Source organism: Zootoca vivipara, chromosome 2 (genome assembly GCF_965207765.1).
Source record: "Zootoca vivipara chromosome 2, rZooViv2.hap1.1, whole genome shotgun sequence".
Taxonomy (NCBI): Eukaryota; Metazoa; Chordata; class Lepidosauria; order Squamata; family Lacertidae; genus Zootoca; species Zootoca vivipara.
Window position 1 is genome coordinate 6,385,180 of NC_142584.1, and position 21,358 is coordinate 6,406,537.

At 45.8% G+C, this 21,358-nt stretch overlaps 2 protein-coding genes and 1 pseudogene across 4 annotated transcripts in view; 1 reads left to right on the forward strand and 2 right to left on the reverse strand.

The window, feature by feature from the left end:
• The window catches only part of PRIM1 (DNA primase subunit 1), a 41,596-nt gene that overhangs the window by 14,908 nt on the left and 5,330 nt on the right, over positions 1-21,358 (reverse strand). Inside the window, exons 1-4 of one of the 3 annotated variants that reach the window (XM_060272115.2) lie at positions 5,218-5,388; positions 3,416-3,573; positions 2,917-3,023; positions 1,486-1,559 (exon numbers count right to left, since the gene is read on the reverse strand). In XM_060272115.2, the coding sequence (XP_060128098.2) occupies positions 1,486-1,559; positions 2,917-3,023; positions 3,416-3,573; positions 5,218-5,320 (442 nt within the window). In that variant the 5' untranslated portion in view covers positions 5,321-5,388. Of the gene's footprint in view, positions 1-1,485; positions 1,560-2,916; positions 3,024-3,415; positions 3,690-5,217; positions 5,389-21,358 lie in introns of those variants that run through there. The other 2 variants (XM_060272116.2, XM_088662901.1) reach the window with 2 other exon arrangements.
• LOC118081533 (checkpoint protein HUS1-like) lies at positions 5,833-8,455 on the reverse strand (annotated as a pseudogene).
• HSD17B6 (hydroxysteroid 17-beta dehydrogenase 6) lies at positions 10,070-19,456 on the forward strand. The gene is made up of 5 exons (XM_035100734.3): positions 10,070-10,108; positions 13,780-14,093; positions 15,622-15,880; positions 17,018-17,181; positions 18,338-19,456. Exons 2-5 carry the CDS (start codon positions 13,787-13,789, stop codon positions 18,556-18,558), a joined length of 951 nt encoding a protein of 316 aa, XP_034956625.1. The 5' UTR covers positions 10,070-10,108; positions 13,780-13,786; the 3' UTR covers positions 18,559-19,456.

Genomic DNA, 21,358 nt, shown 5'->3' on the forward strand with positions numbered 1-21,358 from the left:
GCCCGGGGTGGTGGTGGCGCAGACAGAGTGAGAGCTGCTCCGAACCCCGAGAGGCTGAGCTCCCTTACGCGCCGGCCAAGGCGCTCCGTCTCTGCATTCCAAGTCCCAACGGCTGTCCGTGGGGCACATGTGCAGTAGTGCAATTCCACGGACACAGGGACTGGACGCAGAGACACTTGGACTTTATTATATAGGATTGCAGATTGGCTGGGTGTGTGTGTGTGTGTCAGCAAGGAGAGACCGAGAGTCAGAGAGAAACAGCCCTTCATTATGGCTAAAGTGAGATTTGAGCAAGCATATCCTGAACTGCGATACCAGATGTGTCAGTATTTATACCAGTAGATACTAACACCCACACACCCACACAAATACAGCAATATAAAATAACAGAAGCATTCCATTGGTACAAAGCATATGAGGAGGGTAAAGGGGAAGAGGCAATTCAGCAGTTTACCAATCTGCAGGTATTGCTGCTGAAAGTTAGGCTACATGGACTGACAGTAGTAACAGACGCAAAAGCATGAAAAGGAAGGTAAGGGAGCCCCCATAATTGGGAGGCTTACAGAAGTTGGTTGTAATCATGGTTGAAATTTAAGGGATATTGACCTTTCCTCACTGCAGAATGATACATTAGGTACCCTCTTAAAGACACCATTCCAGTCCTAGGACTTGAACATGGAAAAGGAACCGTAGCTTCCATGTCCGTCCTATCTGTCTGCTTGGATAGAACAGGCATGTCCAACAGGTAGATTGTGATCTACCGGTAGATCACTGGATGTCTGTGGTAGATCACCGGTAGATCAGTGGCTCCCCCCACCAAAGAAGCTAAAAAACTTTGGCTCCCCTAAAAAAAACCTCAACAACTTTGCCCTGCACCCCTAAAATGACCTGAACCACCAAAAACAGGGCTTTTCTTCCTAAAAAAAAAAGCTCAGTATAGCTTCCTTCCTAAACTAAAGAAGCTCAACAACTTTTACATGAACCCAAAAAAACAGGGCTTTCCTTCATAAAAAAAGCTCAACAACTTTGACCTGAACCCCCCAAAAGGGGGTAGATCACTGCCAGTTTTTAACTCTGAGTAGATCACAGTCTCTTGGAAGTTGGCCACCCCTGGGATAGAAGAAGCTGCATCAGCACAGCAATGTGCAACCTCCTGTCTTTTCAGACCCTTTTCAGACCCAGATCCACCTTTAATCACCACCTCCAGCATGAGAACCAGTTTTAAGGTTTTTAATGCATGAGCTTAATTTGCCCCCCGATCTATTTAGGCTGGAAGTTCCTTGGGACAAGGACCCACCTTCTTTTGCTTACACTTCCCAAAAAGCTCCACAAAAGCCAATCGTACTGGATAAATCACATATTATGAAAATATGGTACACACACTGCTGGAAGGCGCTTAAACTCTGACTTGGGCGAGTCTCCGAAAGAAAGGTGGACAAAATGGACAGTCTGGCAACAGTGACTACATGGCCATCGGCCACTTACCCACGAGTGCCCGATCTATGATGCGGATGGCAATGGTCATTAGAGTCCAGCACTTGGGGCAGATCTCTGCAGAGCTGAAAGACGAATCGTTAAAAAGCTCTGATTAGTTAAAAAATGTAACCCACGACTCCCACCCTAAAAACCATAACAACCCGGTTCAGACAATTGTTCTAGACTCTGTGATTTATGGGAAAATGTCGGGGCTGAGCACTTATCCTCTCCTACGTTGGCTTAAGTGCCAAGACCCTGGACCGCATTAATCCAGAGTTTTATGTTATGTCCAAACTAGGAAACTCTAAGTTAACATTCCTTAACAATCAAGGAAGTTAGTCAGGGTGTGATCTGCTAAAATGCTCTTCAGCCAAAAGTGGGCAGTGTATTTTTTAACACACACACCCCAAAGGCACGGAAGAAGCAAATCCAAGAGGCTATTCTACGGCTTCAGGATTCAGTGGGAAGAGGCTCATATGTAAGGAGAGGCAATTTCACTGAACATGAGAAGTCATTTGACACTCTATCCACACGGTGGGCACTCCATGTTCTTGCGTACATTCTGAAGGTTCAGAATGGAAAAAAGGATTTTCTTTTAATGAAATAACTAATTTATACGATTTCGTGTTGCATCCAACACTTAGATCTAGCATCCTTCTTATTCTTAGGCGTGTGGGACAAAACAAAGGGTGGCTTCCATTATCCTGCCCACCTGCAATCTTCCTTGCATGCTGTGTCAGAAGGCAGAGCATTGCGTTGAGTCAGGCTCAGCCTGGCAAGCTCTATATTCTTCCAAGCTCCCAGAAGAGTGCTATTCAGTGTTCTTCAGGCTGCAGGCCTATCCAGACTTACCTGGCAGTAAGTCCCATTGAACACAATGGGGTTTACTTCCAGGAAAACATGCACAGGATTGCACTGTCAAGGCTCCTCTAAATGACCCAGTCAGTCATTTGTACACCCCCCCCCACTTCTGAATGAATTTCCCTGTCACTTCCCAAACTGCAAAAAGTCTGGTTCTTTTTTAAAGTGGATTTGTTGTGCCAGGGCGACAGAGCCCTTTAATGCTCTTTTACTGTACAAACCTAAAGTTCTGATATCCACTTGTGTGGGAATCCTTCCCACAAAATACTGACAGTCTAGGCTCCCATTTGATGTGCTGTCAAGGTTCAGGGAATGCCCACACATGGAAATAAAGCACAAAAATAGACCATAAGCTTAAAGTAAAATCGAAACAAGTTTCTAGTCCATAACTGTTACAATGCCAGAAGCATAGAAGTGGGTAACATCTTGTGAAGTTCAGAGCGGAACTCAAGAGTGATCAGTCAATGGAGAGCGAATGCTCTAACCATCTTCCCAAACATATACAATTACAGTATCACCCTCACCATCAAACTAGCTTCCTGTCCCCAAATCACTAGCCCAGAAGGGTAATAAAAATACCTGCAGCATCTTCTAACATCATCGTAATCTGTCATGTCTATATCAAATACGAGCTCTTTCTCCTGGGCTTGGAAGGCACCCAGGTGTACCATGTTGTGCTGGATGGGCTGCAGGGAAGCGAAAGGGAACAGAAATAACTTAGAAATGATAGCTGCTTACAATAACTAAGAATTTTATTTTCCTTCCTTGTGACAGTTTCTCCCCCCCCCAATGATTCCAGTAAAATTATGTTTGATCATATTTGTACTTTCAATGGGCCACGTCTTTTTTAAAGCCAGTTAAATGGTCGAGGCAGTTTTGCAGGGCAGGCAGTTTTGAAAACCTTTTCTAAATCATTTTTATAACCGGATTGAGGAACCTGCAACCCTCCAACTGTTGCTGGACTCCAGCTCCCATCAGCCACAGCCGGCAATGCTAATGACCGGGGTGATGATGGGAGTTGTAGTGCATCAACTCCTGGAGATTCCCCGGCCTGGCTTTATAGCATTGAAGTGCATACCCTGTGTGAATACACAGCCCCAATGTCAATTTTGTAAGGGCACATTTTCTGGATCTCTTTTTCCAATTCCAAGGGTGTGTTGAAAGACTGGTACCGCATGTAGATGTCATCGTGGAGCGTGAACGAAAACTCCCTTCGCTGAAAGTAGTTCTTTGGCACTGCAAAAGGAAGATCACATGCTAGTTACATGGTGCAGCAGTTTCTGCTTTGAATCTTAGCTCTTCCACAAAGCTCGCAAGATGGTCTTAGGCAAGGCCAGTTCTCCTTTTGCAATCTGGGGGAAGAAGACAGCACGTTGAACACTCTAAATGTGATATACCGTATAAACGCTAAGCACGATTATGCTTTAGTCAGCCAGGTCGGCAATCATTCAGGAAAGTCCATACAACCCTAAGAATTCTGTGGCCAGCAAAATGTTGGGTCCTCCTTAACTGTCCTCTATTAGCTAGGCTGGTCCTCTGTCCAACTGTGTCTGCTATTTGCAGAGCTTTCCAGTACAATTCCACTTTAAAGCTAAATAACAACAAGAAGAGAAAGCAGAGGCATTGAAGTTGTCCATCATTTGGCCATAGATCATTCCGTCACAGTCTTCCCCACTATGGTGACATGTATTGTATTGCACTAATTATATTTTAAGGTCCACAAATAATAATATTCTGGAGATCCCGAGTCATAAGATGGCTAGATTGGCCTCTACTAGAGCCAGGGCCTTTTCAGTACTGGCCCCAACCTGGTGGAACGCTCTTTCCCAGGAGACCAGGGCCCTGCGGGATTTGTCATCTTTCCGCAGGGCCTGCAAGACAGAGCTGTTCCGCCTGGCCTTTGGGTTAGACTCAGCCTGACCCCTGTGTTTTTCTCCCTCATGGCTTGGATTTATGGCCTACTTGAAATGAGGCTGCACTTTAAATTTTAATACTGTATTTTAATCTGTATTTTAATTAATTGTTTTTATGATTTATTGTGGTTCTGTTGGTGTCAGCCGCCCTGAACCCGGTTTTTGACTGGGGAGGGCGGGGTATAAATAAAAATTTATTATTATTATTATTATTTTCATTTATGCCAAATACATGAGCACGCATGTCTGTGCTCTGTTTAAACCACACAGGTGGCCACGCTAGCCAATGCCAGACAGGGCACGAAGGTGGCAGTGCTCCCTTGTATAGTGCTTCCAAACACAGAATCACAAACTGTACAGTTGGAAGGGATCCCGGGTGTCATCTAGTCCAACCCCAATGCAGGAAGATGCAGGTGGACTGTATGGGGATCGAACCTGTGACCACCTTCTAACTATTTGAGCTGACTGAGTCGGGGAGGTTCTGTTCAGATATCAGTTCAGCATACAGTAGCTGATAGTCCCTCTTCCACAAACCCGCAGAACCTTTTCTTTTGGAAACCCATTGCCCCTGCATCTTGCAGTTGTGCGTTCCTCAATTAATTCCTCAGTTAATTACAAACTGCGGGAAGAAGCCTGCCCTAAATCTGCAGGCAGCGAAACAATTCACTTAGCTACCCCATTTTCTTTTAACTGGGCGCCTCCTCCCGTCCCAGTGCCCACCATGAAGGACGAGGCGAGACCAGGTGCGTTTCGTCGCCTCCTGCAAATGCTCAGGCACCCGTGTTGCAAGGCTGTGTGGGGGGGGGGGGTCCGAGCCCCGCCCCGGTGCACCTAAGCGCCTTGACCACCTTCCCCCAAGTTGGGGGGGGGGCTTCCCTTTCGCTCCCGCTCGGCCTTTCCCGAGCGCCCTTCGCAGCTCCAGGATCTCAGGAGCGCGCCTCTTTCTCCCCGCCCGCTCCTTGCTCACCGTCGCCGTAGCGCAGCCACCGCCCGTAAAGGCCGAAGGGGAAGACGCGGCGGTAGTAAAGCGGCAAAAGGTCGGGCAGGGAGCCGGGTTCGAAATCTGCCATGTCCAAAGAGCAAGGGGAGCGCGCGCGCGGGAGAAGCCAGGCTCCGCCTCCAGCCTATGTAAGAGCCAATCAGAGCAGCGCCCGCAATTTATGCACCGCGCCGCCGCGCTCGGGGATTGTGGGAGTTGTAGTTCCGGCGAGAAAAAGCGGCCTCTGAGGGGCTCTAGCGGCGCTTTACGAAAATAACCAGCAGTTTATTCACGGACCCAGACATGGAGGGAGGGGGGCACGACGTGGGATAGCTCAGTCGGATAGAGCACGAGACGCTTAATCTTTTTGCATTGCAGGGGGCTGGACTAGATGACTCTCAGGGTCCCTTCCAACTGTACAGTTCTGTGATTCTGCGATTCTAACTCCATGATCGGGCGAAATTTTTTTAAAAAAGCTCTCTCCTTTCTGACGGCAGATGAAGACTCTTATTCCAAGAGGCTTTTGGGAGTGGACTGTTTTTTTAAGCGAAAGGGCTTATAATAGTGTTGTGCTGTTTTTACTATCTGCATTTTAATGGTATTTTATGGTCTCAGGGTCTCTTTCTTGTGAGTAGATATTTGGGAGCCTGCTACCCTGGGAGGATTCCCAAGTTCTTTAAAGTGAGTTAAAAAAAAATCCTTCCAGTAGCACCTTAGAGACCAACTAAATTTGTCATAGGTATGAGCTTTCGTGTGCATGCACACTTCTTCAGATACCCAGATATTTCTTCAGATATTTAAAGTGAGTTGTAACACACACCAGAACAGTTTCTGTTTTCAAGTTCATTTCTCCATTTATCGTGATATAGGCAAAAATCTGCCTTTATTCCCTTATTGGGTTCTCCATCGGTTGGAGAATATAACAGAGGCCAACCAGAGAAGTTTGAGAAGCAAAGCCTTTATTTTCGCTGTTGCAACAGGGTCCTTCCTCTCACACAGGAGAACAAGGAAGGAACCCCAAACAAAGATGTCTTGCCCTTAAAAAGAGATTTGAAATTGGTTTCAGCCCACCCCCCAGAAGCATCATCCATATGTCACAGAAGGGGTGTAGCCCAAGACCCCCCCTCCCTAGATTCATCATAGGCACATCATGAACGGGGAGGTCTGGTGGCAGTAATCTGAGCATCCTGGACCCTGCCCCCTGCCCCCAAAACCTAATCAACAAAATTGAGAGATATTTACATTTCCCTGTTTCCCAGCCAAGTTAATCACACCCTTTTGTCTGGCAGTCAGGTATCAGGATGCCAGGGATTATCACTTTAATTCCTGAGACAATGAGAAGGTTCCCCCCACCCCACTTCTTCCTTGCAGAGGAACACCTGGTCAGAGAGAGTCAAAATGGTGTCAGTCAGGCCTGTTTTCCTGTGCTGCTTCAGACATGTTTCTGTACATTCATGTACATGTTTTATGAACAATTATTATATATATATATATATGACCTCAAAATTCTTATAACAATCGTAGATTTGATTCTATTACTATAGAATTGTGGAGATTGTTCATTCTCTCCACAACATTCCATCTCTTCTTTATGGCCTTGAGCAGTGGAAAATAAATGCTGCCATCAAAGTCTGGCCCAGCCTACTCCCTGAAGTCATTCTGCAGCTTTCTTGGGATAATTCTATTGCTACTGTGAGGCAAGGGCAAGGCGGGTTACTACAGTAGTCAACTTCACTTCCTTGGCATTCTGTTTTCAAAGCTCTGGAGAAGTTTTCCAGGTGTCAGCTCTAAATAAATGGTTATTTTGTCTGCAGCTGTTCCCTCCATCAGGACCTCATCAAATACATTCCCCTGACTGAGCTCACACCGCAGGGTAAGCATCTCTAGTTGCCACTTTGCCACTGAGGATGAAGTCAGGTTTGTCTACTGTAAGGCGCAAGGTGCAGGTCTTGGCTAGCTTGGCAATTGTGTTCAGACCGCTGAATTGGTCGAGACCCTGTCTTGGGTCTGAAACGCATTGGAGTTGGGGGGGGCAGTTAGTGGCTCCAGGGAGAAGTGCTGTCCTCCCCCCCCCCGCAAAACTCATGTTTGTTGCTCCGCCCACTTTTGCCTCTGCCCAGTGTAAAAGTTCTAAGTTGGATGTGCATCAAATGCTATGTTTGTATGCATTGTGTGTGGAAACTTAGTGGAGGTTTGCATTTGCAGGATTTCTGTTTTGCAGAGAACTGTAGAAAGTGCAAAAGGGTGCTTTTGCAGCTAGTGTTGCGACAGAGTAGGGTCTTTGTTTCAGTGCTCATATTAACAGATAACACAGGCATCCCCAAACTGCAGCCCTCCAGATGTTTTGGCCTACAATTCCCATGATCCCTAGCTAACAGAACCAGTGTCGGGGAAGATGGGAATTGTAGTACAAAACATCTGGGGGGGCCGAAGTTTGGGGATGCCTGAGATAACACATCCCTGGGAAGCAACTTGCTTATTGGAATCTCTCTCTGGCCTATATTAACAAATTATAGCTTAAAGAAAATTGGACTGCATTGCTTGTTGTTTAAGAGCAATGTGCTGATTTGTATTTACAATATTCTCATGACAGGTTTAAGGTAAAACTTTGGAACTCTTTCTTTGTGTGGAGAGCTTATTGATTCATGTTCTACACAAGGCCTAGATCAGGGAATTCTGCTTACGTAATTCTCACAGCCCTGAAAGATTGCTCAGGATGCAACATGACCCTCGGCCTTATCAGTTTCCTGCCAGGACAGTTATCAGTTCACAGCTACAACCCAGTACTTTGAACTTTTCTTCTTCAGGGTTAATGGTTTGAGGTATTAAACTGTGTGGATCTGGCAAATGTTAAAATCTAACCAAGACTTTTAATTTTTGGAATAGCTATGCTAGCCTCCTGGTGATGTGCAAAGAGAACAAACGAAGGGGCTCACATGGGAGACAGTGAATGGGTGAGGACCCTCCCTCAATCCACAGATAGTGAAAAGGAAAAAAAAGCCAGAGATTTTGAAAGAAGAGCAGTTAGGAGACCTAGAAGTAAAGCAGCAGGCTGGCAAGACAGCCAGAGACCAATGTTTGATATGCGTTTGAATCCAAGGCTGTAGTTTGAATCCAAGGGAGAAACAAAACCCTTTTGAGGTGCTAATGCTGTGAACCCCTCCATTGCAGGCTCAGCTTATATATTTGTGTAAATAAACCACATACAGTAGCATGAAGACACCATGGTCTCTGTTCTGCCTCATTCCAAAAGAAAACACGAATCCTGGAAAACAGGACCCCCTGGAATCTCACACCGCTTGGTGATTGTGGTGGCTGGCTACACCAGGGGTTCCCAACAAAATTTTCTCGAGGACCCCCCATCGAGCCGCTATTGTGACAAGGACTCCCATTAATTCCTAATCCTAAAATTAAAAAGTGAGAGCCAAATTAATAGTCTTTTTATATTTTATATTTATACGTTTTTTACAGTTACAACAGAGCACTCCATCAGTATACAGTTAGTTTTAATTTTCAGTTCTTAATGAGATGAACCACTTTTTAACCAACGGTCCATTTTTAACTACACGAACTGTAGCTTCCGTGAAAAACAACGCTTTGTTTACAAACACTACTGTTTTGCAAAGAGGCAGCGCGCGCCAGGGAGGAGGGAGGGGAATGGAGAAGACAGGGTACCTGCGCAGTAGCGCACAAATGAAGCCAGCGCGCGCATTCTACTAACGCTCACCTCCCCAAGATGCTTTGCGCGTGTTGGCTTCATTTGTGCGCTACTGCGCAGGTACCCTGTCTTCTCCATTCCCCTCCCTCCTCCCTGGCGTGCACTGCCTCTTTGCAAAACAGTAGTGTTTGTAAAGCGCCACCTAACGGCATACAGCAGAACTACTGCCTCTATCTAATTCTAGTTTTGCGCTAGACTCTGCTCATGCAGGAAGCGGCCAAAACAAAAAATCTGTTATCATACGAAATATATTTAATATATTTTTTATTCTCATAGCATCTTGCGGACCCCTCTGGTATAGCTCGCGGACCCCTGGGGGTCCGCGGACCACCTGTTGGGAACCACTGGGCTACACTATGTTCTTAGTTAAATGCTGGTCTGTGTTTTGCTTGTGTGTTTCTAAGGGCCAAACAAAATGCTACACCTGAAGTGCTATGATTGTGTTTTTTTTAAATGTTAATAGCTCCTGTGTGATTAATTGCTCCTCCCTGTTGACACAATCTGAACAAAATCATTTAAAATACTGCCTGGTGGCAATTAACAATGAAAGCCAACTACCATGGCACTTTAAAAAAACCCATGCCCTAAATGAATGTAAATCTCTGGACGAATAAAGGAGAGTTACATCTTGAAAAATCAACGGGCAAACCTGAAAGAAGAAAGAAGGCCAAATCTCTTCTTTAAAAGCTTGCAGATAGCATTTACAGAGACATTTTGATCAGCTCCCTGCCAGGTACTGTGAGAGTAGCAGGAGATGGTTGTTTTCAGTACAAACACATTTGGCCTTGTGGAGCAAGCAGGAGCAATTGCCAGGCCAGGGTGCCTTGGAGAAGATGCCAAGCAGCCATCCAACTGCAGGAATGAGTGCTTCCATGGCTAATGATTTCAGACAACTGAAGCAGGGAAACCATTGAACTAAGCCCCAGACTGGTTACCAATTCATAGATACACAAAGTACTGTACAGTACTTTGGACTTTTCTTGTTTTGGCAAAAAAAACCACACACACTTGGTGGCTGTTTTCCAGCCTATCCAGAGCCTCTGTACAAATTCTGGGGTGGGATGTAGGGAAAATGTTCACTAACAGAATGGACTAACCCTGTTTGTAGAGGGTTCCTGTTTCAGACAGATTGGACAGTCAAGGTGTTGGTTGAGTTTTGAGGTAAGCAAACCTTTTTAACTTTTCATTTGGAGATGTGACTGCTTCCAGACAGTGGCTTAATATTCTAAATGGGTCACTAAGATAATCACAAATGAATCATTGCCAACAGGTGTTTTTAATAATTAATAATTAATAATAATTTAATAAGAATTATTAATGGAAAGGGTCAAGCTAGATTAAATTGGGAGGGAGATACAGGCTGGCATTTTGATGCCACTGACACCGTGTGAATGCTGGAAAAAGCTGGCGTGCATGAGACACACCAATCCACAACACACACCCATCTGGAAGCATCCAGGGTGTATTTAAAAGAAGAGAGTGGCTTGAATCTTAGCTATCCTTTTTGGAAGGAAGTTAGGTGGGTTACAGCTTAATAGAATTGTCAATGGCATTGTAAAAAGACAAGCACTGTTCTTCCTTGGAATAATGAACCTATACGTCTATTAAGTTTTACAAGAATGACATCAATGGCTGCTGGGCGGGGGGGGGGGGAGCCCATGGCTCCCTAGAGGCAGAGAAATGAGGCCTCTAAAATGGAATACAGGTTACAACAGGCATCCCCAAACTTCGGCCCTCCAGATGTTTTGGACTACAATTCCCATCTTCCCCGACCACTGGTCCCGTTAGCTAGGGATCATGGGAGTTGTAGGCCAAAACATCTGGAGGGCCGCAGTTTGGGGGTGCCTGGGTTACAATCTGGAACTAGGGTGCCTGGATGCAAAGGGGGGACCAGCCTTGGGTCTGCAGCTGCTGTTGCTGAATGTCAGGTTGGTACTGAGTAAGACCTGCCTCAGCCATGATCTGATGATGGATAAGGCCAATCTGGTCTGTATCACTGAGAGCTGGGTGGGTGAGCAGGGGAGAGTTGGTCTTACCCAGTTGTTCCCACCTAGATACTCTGGGCAGCATCTGGTCAGGGAAGAGGAGTTGCTGTAGTCTATAGGGATTTTGTCTTTCTCTTCAGGCTCTCTGTCCAGTTGGGTGGGATCTAGAGTGCATGTTCCTAGCACTGGGCAATTGGGACAGATTACGGTAGGAATTCTGCTGGCTTACAGTGAATCTTGCTGCCCAGCAGTTTCCCTGCCCGAGCTGGTCTTAGAAGGGGTGTTGAGGACTTCCAGACTGCTGTTTCTGGGGAACGTCAACATCCATGTCATGGCAACTGACTCTGGGTGGCTCAGGACTTCATGGCTTCCTTGATAACCATGGGGCTGTCCCAACATGCCACTGGCCCAATGCATGTGGCAGGTTAACACTCTGGACATTGTTTTCTCAGCTGAACAAGAAGAGGGTGATCTGAAAGTGGGTAATATTGACATCAGTCCCTTGTCATGATCAGATTCCTTGACTGATTCAAGAACCTTTTCCACATCCTTGACCCTTACTAACTGAAACTCATCCAACATAACAGGGAGAGGTGATTAATGCCTCCTTGAGAGAATGAATGGCTGTTGGAAGGATGAATTATGCTTAACGTTAAGTGAAAATGGCTGGCTGGGGTGCTGTGTGAGAATGTGGGGTGGCTATAACCACTTTGGCTCCAGCCTCACTCACCCCTGGTATGCAGCCCTTTTACATGTTGCAAATGTGGACTTCAGGGGGTGGATGGCTCCCCCATCCCTGTTCTATTGCATGTTTCCAGAAAGAGCCTCCCTGGAGCTTCCCCCCCCCTTTTCATATCCCTCAATACTAAGCATAGTGTCCCCATTAATTTCAATGGAGCAGTGCCAGTTTATAGTTTAGTTAATGTCACACAGTCTCAGAAACCGGTGTAATGAACTACAGGGCAGGCATGGCTTTGTTAATCATTACCCTTATGTTGTTTCTTAACCCTTTGAGTGTTGCAAACTGCTTTCCTAAAGACATCTTTGTTGCCCAATAACTCCAGAAGGAGTTTTTTGCTTTTGAATTATGGTGCTGGAGGAGACTCTTGAGAGTCCCATGGACTGCAAGAAGATCAAACCTATCCATTCTGAAGGAAATCAGCCCTGAGTACTCACTAGAAGGACAGATCCTGAAGCTGAGGCTCCAATACTTTGGCCACCTCATGAGAAGAGAAGAATCCTTGGAAAAGACCCTGATGTTGGGAAAGATTGAGGGCACTAGGAGAAGGGGACGACAGAGGACGAGATGGTTGGACAGTGTTCTCGAAGCTACGAACATGAGTTTGACCAAACTGCGGGAGGCAGTGCAAGACAGGAGTGCCTGGCGTGCTATGGTCCATGGGGTCACGAAGAGTCGGACACGACTAAACGACTAAACAACAACACCAGAAGGGGGATAATGAAGCCTGGAGCCTTCATTATAGGCCTTCAGGCACCAGCAAAAACATTCCTTTTTAACCACGCCTTTGGTTGAATTGATTTACATCCTATGACCTTTCAAAATGGTTTTTTTTGGGGGGGGGGAGTTATTGAGTTGTTATTGTTTTGATTGTGTATTTTGTGCTTCAATATTTTGCTTTTATTCTGCGAACCGCCCTGAGACCCCCCGGTATAGAGTGGTATATAAATTCAATAAAATAAAATAAAAATAAACCTGGGATGCATAAAAACAACAAGAATTCAATTCAATATACTTTATTCGACCGATAGTCAGAAAGAAAAAAACATTTCTCAACACAAATATAAAATATAAAACTGAAGGCATCAGAGGGATACATAAAAATATAAAACTGAAGGCATCAGAGGGATACATAAATGGGGTATGACCGTGCTACTAAACCTCCTACAGGTAACCCACATCAAGACATTCGATTATACGTTTCCGACACTTGAGCACCAGGAAGAGGAATTTAGCCACCGAGGTTATTTTCCCAGTGGGCTTGTTTAGCAAATATGCTGCCTGCCGTTCTCTTAGTCGGAAACTAAAGGGTCCCCTGACCATCAGGTCCAGTCGTGTCCGACTCTGGGGTTGCGGAGCTCATCTCACTCTATAGGCCGAGGGAGCCGGTGTTTGTCCACAGACAGCTTCCGGGTCATGTGGCCAGCATGACAAAGCTGCTTCTGGCGAACCAGAGCAGTGCACGGAAACACCGTTTACCTTCCCGCTGGAGCGGTCCCTATTTATCTACTTACACTTTGATGTGCTTTCGAACTGCTAGGTTGGCAAGAGCTGGGACCGAACAATGGGAGCTCACCCCATTGCAGGGATTCGAACCGCCAACCTTCTGATCAGCAAGCCCTAGACTCTGTAGTTTAACCCACAGCGCCACCTGGGTCCCGATAGTCGGAAACTAAACTGAGACAAATATGGGGTTATAAGATATTGCCTTAAATCATTATAAAAGGGACAACTCAGTAGAATGTGTTCTGTGGATTCTACCTCACCCAAGGCACAATGGCACATTCTCTGACCGTATGGGACTCCTCCAAATCTTCCCCTCAAAACTGCCGAATCAAGGACATTCAGTCTGGCCGCAGTAAGTAGTCTGCGGTATTCCACGTACAGTAGTGGATACCCGCCAGGTAACGGGCTGGTGCAGCCCGATACACCTGCTCCCCTAAAAACATCCCAGATTTCACGCGGGCTATGTCCTCCTGTCTGGCGATATCCCCCAATCTCTGAGCGATCACTGCTTTAGCGTGGCTGTACGTCATGGACTACAACAAGAATTAAAAAAACAACCCTGCCATTTTTTGCTTCCTTTTTTTTTTTTTTTTTAAATGCAGAGTGAGCATGTGGCTCCTTTTGGCAGTCTTGCTGTTCTTTGTGATCCGATGGTACCTGGAAAGGCAGAAGGTGGAAAACCTCCGAGAGAAGTATGTCTTCATCACTGGCTGCGACTCCGGCTTTGGGAACCAGCTTGCCAGGCAGCTGGATGCTGAGGGGCTGAGGGTGTTGGCAGCCTGTTTTACACAGAAAGGGGCGGAAGAGCTGGAGAGGCTCACATCAGATTGCTTGAAAACCACCCTCCTGGATGTCACCAGCACAGAGAGCATTGCAGCAGCGGCTGAGTGGGCGAAAGGGTGCGTCAAAGACAAAGGTACAGTGTCTGGCTTCCAGATAGGAGCTTCAAGAATAGGACATGTTGCAAAGGGCAGGAGAGATACAGCTATATAGCTATAGATAGTTCTAAGTGTTGTTGGGGAAATTCCTCTCCTCCTTGGAGTCTGCGGCTGGAAGTCCGTCACAAGCAGCCAAGTCAAGAACATTTTAATTGTGTGCACAAACAGCAGTTCAAGTACAGTACAGTGGAACCTCGGTTTATGAACACCTCGGTTTACGAATTTTCGGTTTATGAACGCCGCGGACCCATCTGGAACGGATTAATTACCTTTCCATTACTTTCAATGGGAAAGTTCGCTTCAGTTTATGAACAGACTTCTGGAACCAATTACACCCATGCTTTGGGTTAGGTACGCTTCAGGTTGAGTACTCCGCGGATCCGTCTGGAACGGATTAATCCACTTTCCATTACTTTCAATGGGAAAGTTCGCTTCAGTTTATGAACGCTTCAGTTGATGAACAGACTTCCGGAACCAATTGTGTTCATAAACCGAGGTACCACTGTACTGTAATAGTTTCACACAAACAAGGGAAGATTCAAAACAGCCATTTGTGGTATCCCATGGCAACATAAATCCATATGTGGCTCAGCATCACGAGTCCACATAGGAACATTTTCAATAACTTTTAAAGCTTTCTACCTACTGTATCTATTTTTGGCAATGCTCCATGTCTAGCCAGCATTACCACCTGTTACTCTAGGCACACAATCCCTACATGCTGTGATACGTTGCACGCAACTGATTCTGCATCTAGCGAGCAAGCTGTTTTGCTGCAAACAACAGCTATTTCAACCATTTCCCCTCTTAGGCACTAAAGCACAGAAAAAGCATGCTGAAGAAGAACAACACTTTGACAGAGAAAGACAGATTTTAAAAGTGCAACTCCCACAACCCGGGTCCATCAGACATGATGGGTGGTATTGATGGGAGCTGGAGTCCAACACCATCAGCTTCCCCATCCCTGGCTTACAGAACCTTGCAGAATTTTGTGAGAACCCGCCCCCTCCCCCACCAGCCCAGCAACACATTTTGTTATAAAGAAAAAAATATTACTTGCTGTTCCCAAGCTCTGCTTAGCCTGGGCCAGATGTTCAGCATCACTTTACAGTCATACCTCGGTTTAAGTACGCTTCGGTTTGAGTACTTTCAGTTTAAGTACTCCGCGGACCTGTCTGGAACGGATTAATCCACTTTCCATTACTTTCAATGGGAAAGTTCGCTTCAGGTTAAGTACAGACTTCCAGAACCAATTGTGTACTTAAACCGAGGTACCACTGTATCGAATAGTCCTTTGATTGCCACCCAGAGTGGCTGGAGTATAAGTAATAAATTATTATTAAATTCTTATTATTATTCTTATTATTCTGTTTTATAAAAAAATTCCTTCAGTAGCACCTTAATTTTTTTATTTTACTTCGACCCAGACCAACACGGCTACCTACCTGTAACCTATTCTGTTTTATGTTCTTACCCAAATGCTTACTTGCTGCCTCTACTCCACAGGGCTCTGGGGCTTGGTAAACAATGCAGGGATTGTGGAAGCAATGGTACCCAATGAGTGGCTGGACAAAGATGCCTTTGTAAGAGTGCTAAATGTCAATCTGGTTGGACTGATAGACGTCACGCTACACATGTTGCCGCTGGTGAAGAAGGCCAGGGGAAGGGTTGTTAACATGTCCAGCATTCTGGGGCGACTGGCTTTCCACGGAGGAGGCTACTCTCCATCTAAGTATGGGGTGGAGGCTTTCTCTGACTCTCTCAGGTAAATGATCACTTCTGACATCATAATTGTCAAAATGCAATGCAGAGAGGCCCAGATCAAGAAGAGGAAGAAGATAATCAATTTTGGGCTTTGCTGGCTGTTTCATTTTCTCCCACCCCATAGCTGGGGACAGTGAAGCTGAACAATTAGGTATCCAATGCCATTTTTGTATCCAATGCCATTTTTTTAAATTGTTAGCTTCCCTGTCAAGGAGTGAGGTTTTAAGAAGCACCTTTTGCAAAAAATTGTGCCGAAATGATGCCTACCGGAGCTGTTCACTGGGTTGGCCTCATCCCTGGAATGTGAGTAATTTTCTATGGACCTTGCAACAGGTCCTTGACTAGCCAAGTAAGCTCCCCTCTGATTTCAGAGGGCTGCCTGGGTAGCTGTTTACAATCACCTACCCTCACTCCCAAAATTCACCCTCACCCACCATGGGCGTACCCAGGATCAAAGCTGGGGGGGGGGCACACCAGCCACGCCCCCAGCCCCCCGATTGGCTAGCTGGCAATGAGGTGGCCAGGATCCCCCCAGGAGGCATGGTCAACCTCCACGCCCCCCAGGGGAAAAGGGGCCGTTTGCAAGGCAGCACACGGAGCCACCCGCGCTTGCACTCCTGCCTCTCCCGCTCCTTTAATGGCAGCGGTGGCTAAAACGAGGCAGCAGCAGCAAAGCTGCCTCCGTTGAAGGAAACCTGGACCTGGACCTGGGCTAACTTCAGCCCACACTCTTTCAAGTCACAGCGAGCATTGTGGGGCAGCACTTTCTGTGCTGTGCTCGCTGTGACTTGAAGGAGTGTGGGCTGAAGTTAGCCCAGGTCCAGGTCCAGGTTTTTTTTTTCCAACAGAGGCAGCTTCGCTGCCGCTGCTGCCATTTCGCTTCAGCCAAGCAGGCTGAGGCGGAGCACAGCAGGCAGCGTCCCTGCCTGTCCTCTCCAGCTGCCCTGCTTCTAGGGGGGGCAGCTGCCCCCCCTGCCCCATGCTGGGTACGCCCATGTCACCCACCATTTCCTTTAATTGCCAGGCCCAGATTCAAACTGAATTAAATATTCAATTTCTTCCCATATAACTGTAGTCTGTTAGCCACAGTCGCAGGGGTAGCTGTGTGAGCCATGTAAAACCCATTGTTTCTTTCTAGGCGTGAGCTGCGCCCATTTGGGGTGAAAGTAGCCATGGTGGAGCCAGGCTATTTCCGAACAAACATGACAAACGTCGAGCACGGCATGAGCGTCCTCGAGCAGCAATGGGTCCGCACCCCACAGGAAGTCAAAGATAGCTATGGACAGACCTACTATGAGAGACGTGAGTCCTCCATGTGGTCTGTGGGGAGAGAACTGGGGCCGCCTGTATTGGTGGGCAGGAGCTGCCCGCTTGCTCCGCCATTGAGATAAAGGTGGATGGAGAACCTAGCACCTTCAGATGTTGTTGAACTGCAACTCTCCAATCAGCCCAAGTCATCATAGCTGGGGATAGTGGGAGTTGGAGTCCTGCAACATTTTGGAGGGCCACAAGTCCCTTGCATTTGCGAACCTCTGCCAGCAGAGCCTCCCTGTCCATTTGAAGAATGGGAGGTTTGCCCTTAATATTGGGTTGCAGCCACACCATACATTCAAAGCATGTTTATATTCTCCCAAAGAATCCTGGGAATTGTAGTTCACCCCTCGCGGAACTATAATTCCCAGCACCCTTAACAAACTACAGTTCCCACGATTTTGGGAGGGGAGCCATGCTTGTTAAAGTGGTATACATTGTTAAAGTGGTGCTGAAGAATCATTTTGAAGCCATTTGGGGGCCTTCTGCCGTTTTCACAGTAGTCATCAGTCACAACTCAGACACTCATTGGCTAAAAGAGTGGAAGGTGGAAACAAGCCAGTATCTCACAAAGGAATTCTGCTCTGTGTCATTTCTTCCAAAGGAGCTAGAGACTCAATACGTCTTTCTTTGATGAAATCTCAGAGTCTGGCCCTGTGTTGGTTCTGGGCCCAGTAGTACAGAGGCACCCCTTTTACTTACCCCCTTTGGTGGCCCTGATTCCTTTTGGTGAGTCAGAATTGTATAGACCTGACTTTGCAACAGCCTCATCTGCTGGTCTCTCTGATTTCTGCTGCTTGTCTCTATGATTTATATGGTTAGCTGCCTAAGGGTTCTATCTTCCTCCCAGTTTGAAAACAAACTCATTGGAAAAAAAGATCACCTGCTCTACTTCCTGCTCAGATGTTTGTTGATTTCTAAAGAAATGGAACAGGGAATGTACCTTTCCAAATTCAGAAACTGCTCCTGGGGTGGGGTGGGGGGGAGAGATGGTTGAGTGATTAGCACCAGGTCTTGTTGTTGATTTGAAAACTGCTAATATGCCACCCTTGCTGTCGCACAGAGAAGGCTTTCATTTCCTGGTGTTTATTTGCAGTGTTTTGGACCACAAATCTTCTCCCCTAACTGCCTCTCTTTTTCTTCCCAGTGCGCCAGATGTTCAAAGAGAGCCTCATAACTCGATGCAGCACTAACCTCTACCTGGTCACTGACTGCATGGAGCATGCCTTGACGTCCCGGCACCCTCGCACGCGCTACTCTGGAGGCTGGGACTCCCAGTTCTTCTTCGTCCCTCTCTCTTACATGCCCACAGCATTGGCCGACCTTGTGCTGACCTGGTCTTGGCCCAAACCTGCTCAGGCTGTTTGAAGACAGTGACGTGAGGATAGTTGTGGCTAGGGGAAGAAAAAAGGGGATTTGGTAGCCAGGTCCAAGGGGAGAGAGACAAGGCTCCTACGCTTTCAATTGTTGTATACAAAAGGGAATTTCAGCATGTGTGGTTTGTGTTGGTAAGCGATGCATGTTGCATTTCCCTCTTCTATAGAACTATTCAAGGTTCAGGAGCCTTCTCTGCTTCTACTGCTGGCCACAGGGAGCACAGGTTGATATATCTCACACAGGAGAACAGGCTTTCACCTGCTCAGTGTCTGCATTGCAGGCTCCCTTTGCACTTTAATGCAAAAATTCCGCAATTGGCATTTACTGAAACAATATACAAACTGAAATACAGGTATCCTTTGAGATTCCCACCTTTCTGAATTTTCTGATGCAGTTCTCCAAACCAATAACATGTCTATAAGGGTCAGGAACAGAAACCAGTCAAATGAATATGATCATTATTTGCTCACATCATTGTTGTTCTTAAGTCACAGAATAATAGAACTGTAGACTTGGAAGGGACCCTGAGGGTCATCTAGTCCAACCCCCTGCAATGCAGAATCTCAACTAAAGTGTCCATGACAGATGGCCATCCAACCTCTGCTTAAAAACCCTCCAATGAAAGTCCACATCCCCCAAGGGAGCTTGTTAGACTGAATAAAGAGGAGGCACCCCAAAGTCTGCAAATGCCATGTAATCAATAACTTTTTTGGATCTGATGTTTCCTTTACACTGACATGAATGTAAGTTATGTAAGCTAAGTAACTTGTACTAAACAGCAGACAGCGAGGCAATTAATGTGTCTGGTGGAAACCAAACTGCAGTAGAATGGAAGCAGCTGTCTTCTTCCCACTTAAAGAAATAAAAGACAGAGAGAAACCAAAACGGACAGGTCTGTTCACTCCTAGCTTTTTTAGTTTGCCACTTCATTTTCCTTCTGAAAACTTTTTTGCCTTACTAACTGGATATTGGGTAGAAAATTCAACAAGCACAACTCTGCTCCAGTCTTGAGATGCACGGAGAAAGAGCTGCCTCCAGTAATGTTCCATCTGTTGCGTTAAAGAAACGTGGCTTTTCAAGCTGCAGTTCATGGAAGCGGTGGTGTGGGAACCTCAGGTATAGCCCTCAACTTCTCGTTTGTTTGTTTTTTAATTCTGTGGCAGCCAGTCCTGATCTCACTGTAGAGACTGTGGTGAGGGGGGAAATTGGAAGTTTCCACTTCTTCCATTCATCCCATTCCTCACACATAAAATTTGATCTAAATGTAATTGGTTCTTTGTTTTTAAAAAGCTTTCAAAGATTTCCAACATACATTCAGGATATATTCATAATAGATCATATACTACATTTGCAAACAAATTCCTTCTCCAATAATTAAGAAAAGCTCATTGCTGTATTGTTGCCTGACTCCTTTGGACCCTATGTCATGAGGTAGTTTGGCAAGAAAGAAAGAAAGAAAGAAAGAAAGAAAGAAAGAAAGAAAGAAAGAAAGAAAGAAAGAACAGGCCATTTTATTTTCCTATTCTGTGATACTAGTCACATTTTCTAATATTTGATATCTAGTAAAGAGGCACCTGCAGTAATCATATAATATAATTAGAAAATATCAAGAGTTATTAAGTTTTTTTGTTGTAGGCAACTCAGAAGTCCTAAACTGTACTCATTCCTACTTCTATACTTTCTATTAGAAATACAAAGTCAATAATTTTTATTTTCTGGTCAGCTGGCAAGTCTGTTGGCTCCTGTCAACATTTAGAATCATAGAATTGTTGAGTTTAAAGGGACCACAATGGCCATCTAGTCCAGTAGATGTTTTTCTGGAACTCTAGCTTTCTCCATAATTCAGCGCATGTTTGCAATTTGGTCTCTGGTTCCTCTGCCCCTTCGAAATCCAGCTTGCACTTCTGGGAGTTCTCAGTCCACATACTGCTTAAGCCTGCCTTGTAGAATGTTAAGCATAACCTTGCTAGCATGTGAAATGAGCGCAATTGTGCGATAGTTGGAGCATTCTTTGGCACTGCCCTTCTTTGGCATTGGGATGTAGACTGATCTTCTCCAATCCTCTGGCCACTGCTGAGTTTTCCAAACTTGCTGGCATATTGAGTGTAGCACCTTAACAGCATCATCTTTTAAAATTTCAAATAGTTCAGCTGGAATACCATTACTTCCACTGGCCTTGTTATAAGCAGTGCTTTCTAAGGGCCATTTGACTTCACTCTCCAGGATGTCTGGCTCAAGGTGAGCAACCACACTACCTGGGGAATACGAGACCTCCATATCTTTCTGGCACAATTCCTCTGTGTATTCTTGCCACCTCTTCTTGATGTCTTCTGCTTCTGTTAGGTCCTTTCCACTTTTGTCCTTTATTATGGTAATATTTGTACAAAATGTTCCTTTCATATCTCCAATTTTCTTGAACAGATCTCTGGTTTTTCCCATTCTGTTGCTTTCCTCTATTTCTTTGCATTGCTCCTTTCAGAAGGCCCTCTTGTCTCTCCAAGCTTAGACAATGATACTTTCTGCAAAATGTAAGGAAAGGCTGCCAGGCAGGTAAGATGATGCTCTTGTTTTGTACTTGGCTTACTTTGAGGAGCTGTCAAAATGATGGAATTGTTAATTGCAAGTTATGGTGAAAATGCCTGAAGCCATCTTACATCAAGTGAGTGCATTGCACCATGATTCAGAAAGGTGAGTGGGCGTTCTCCAGCGTGCCTTTTATAGTTGCCAAATCCTAAGCTCCAAATGAAGCAGAGGCTGCTCTACCTGTCAGGCGTAACTTCACAGATAAGAA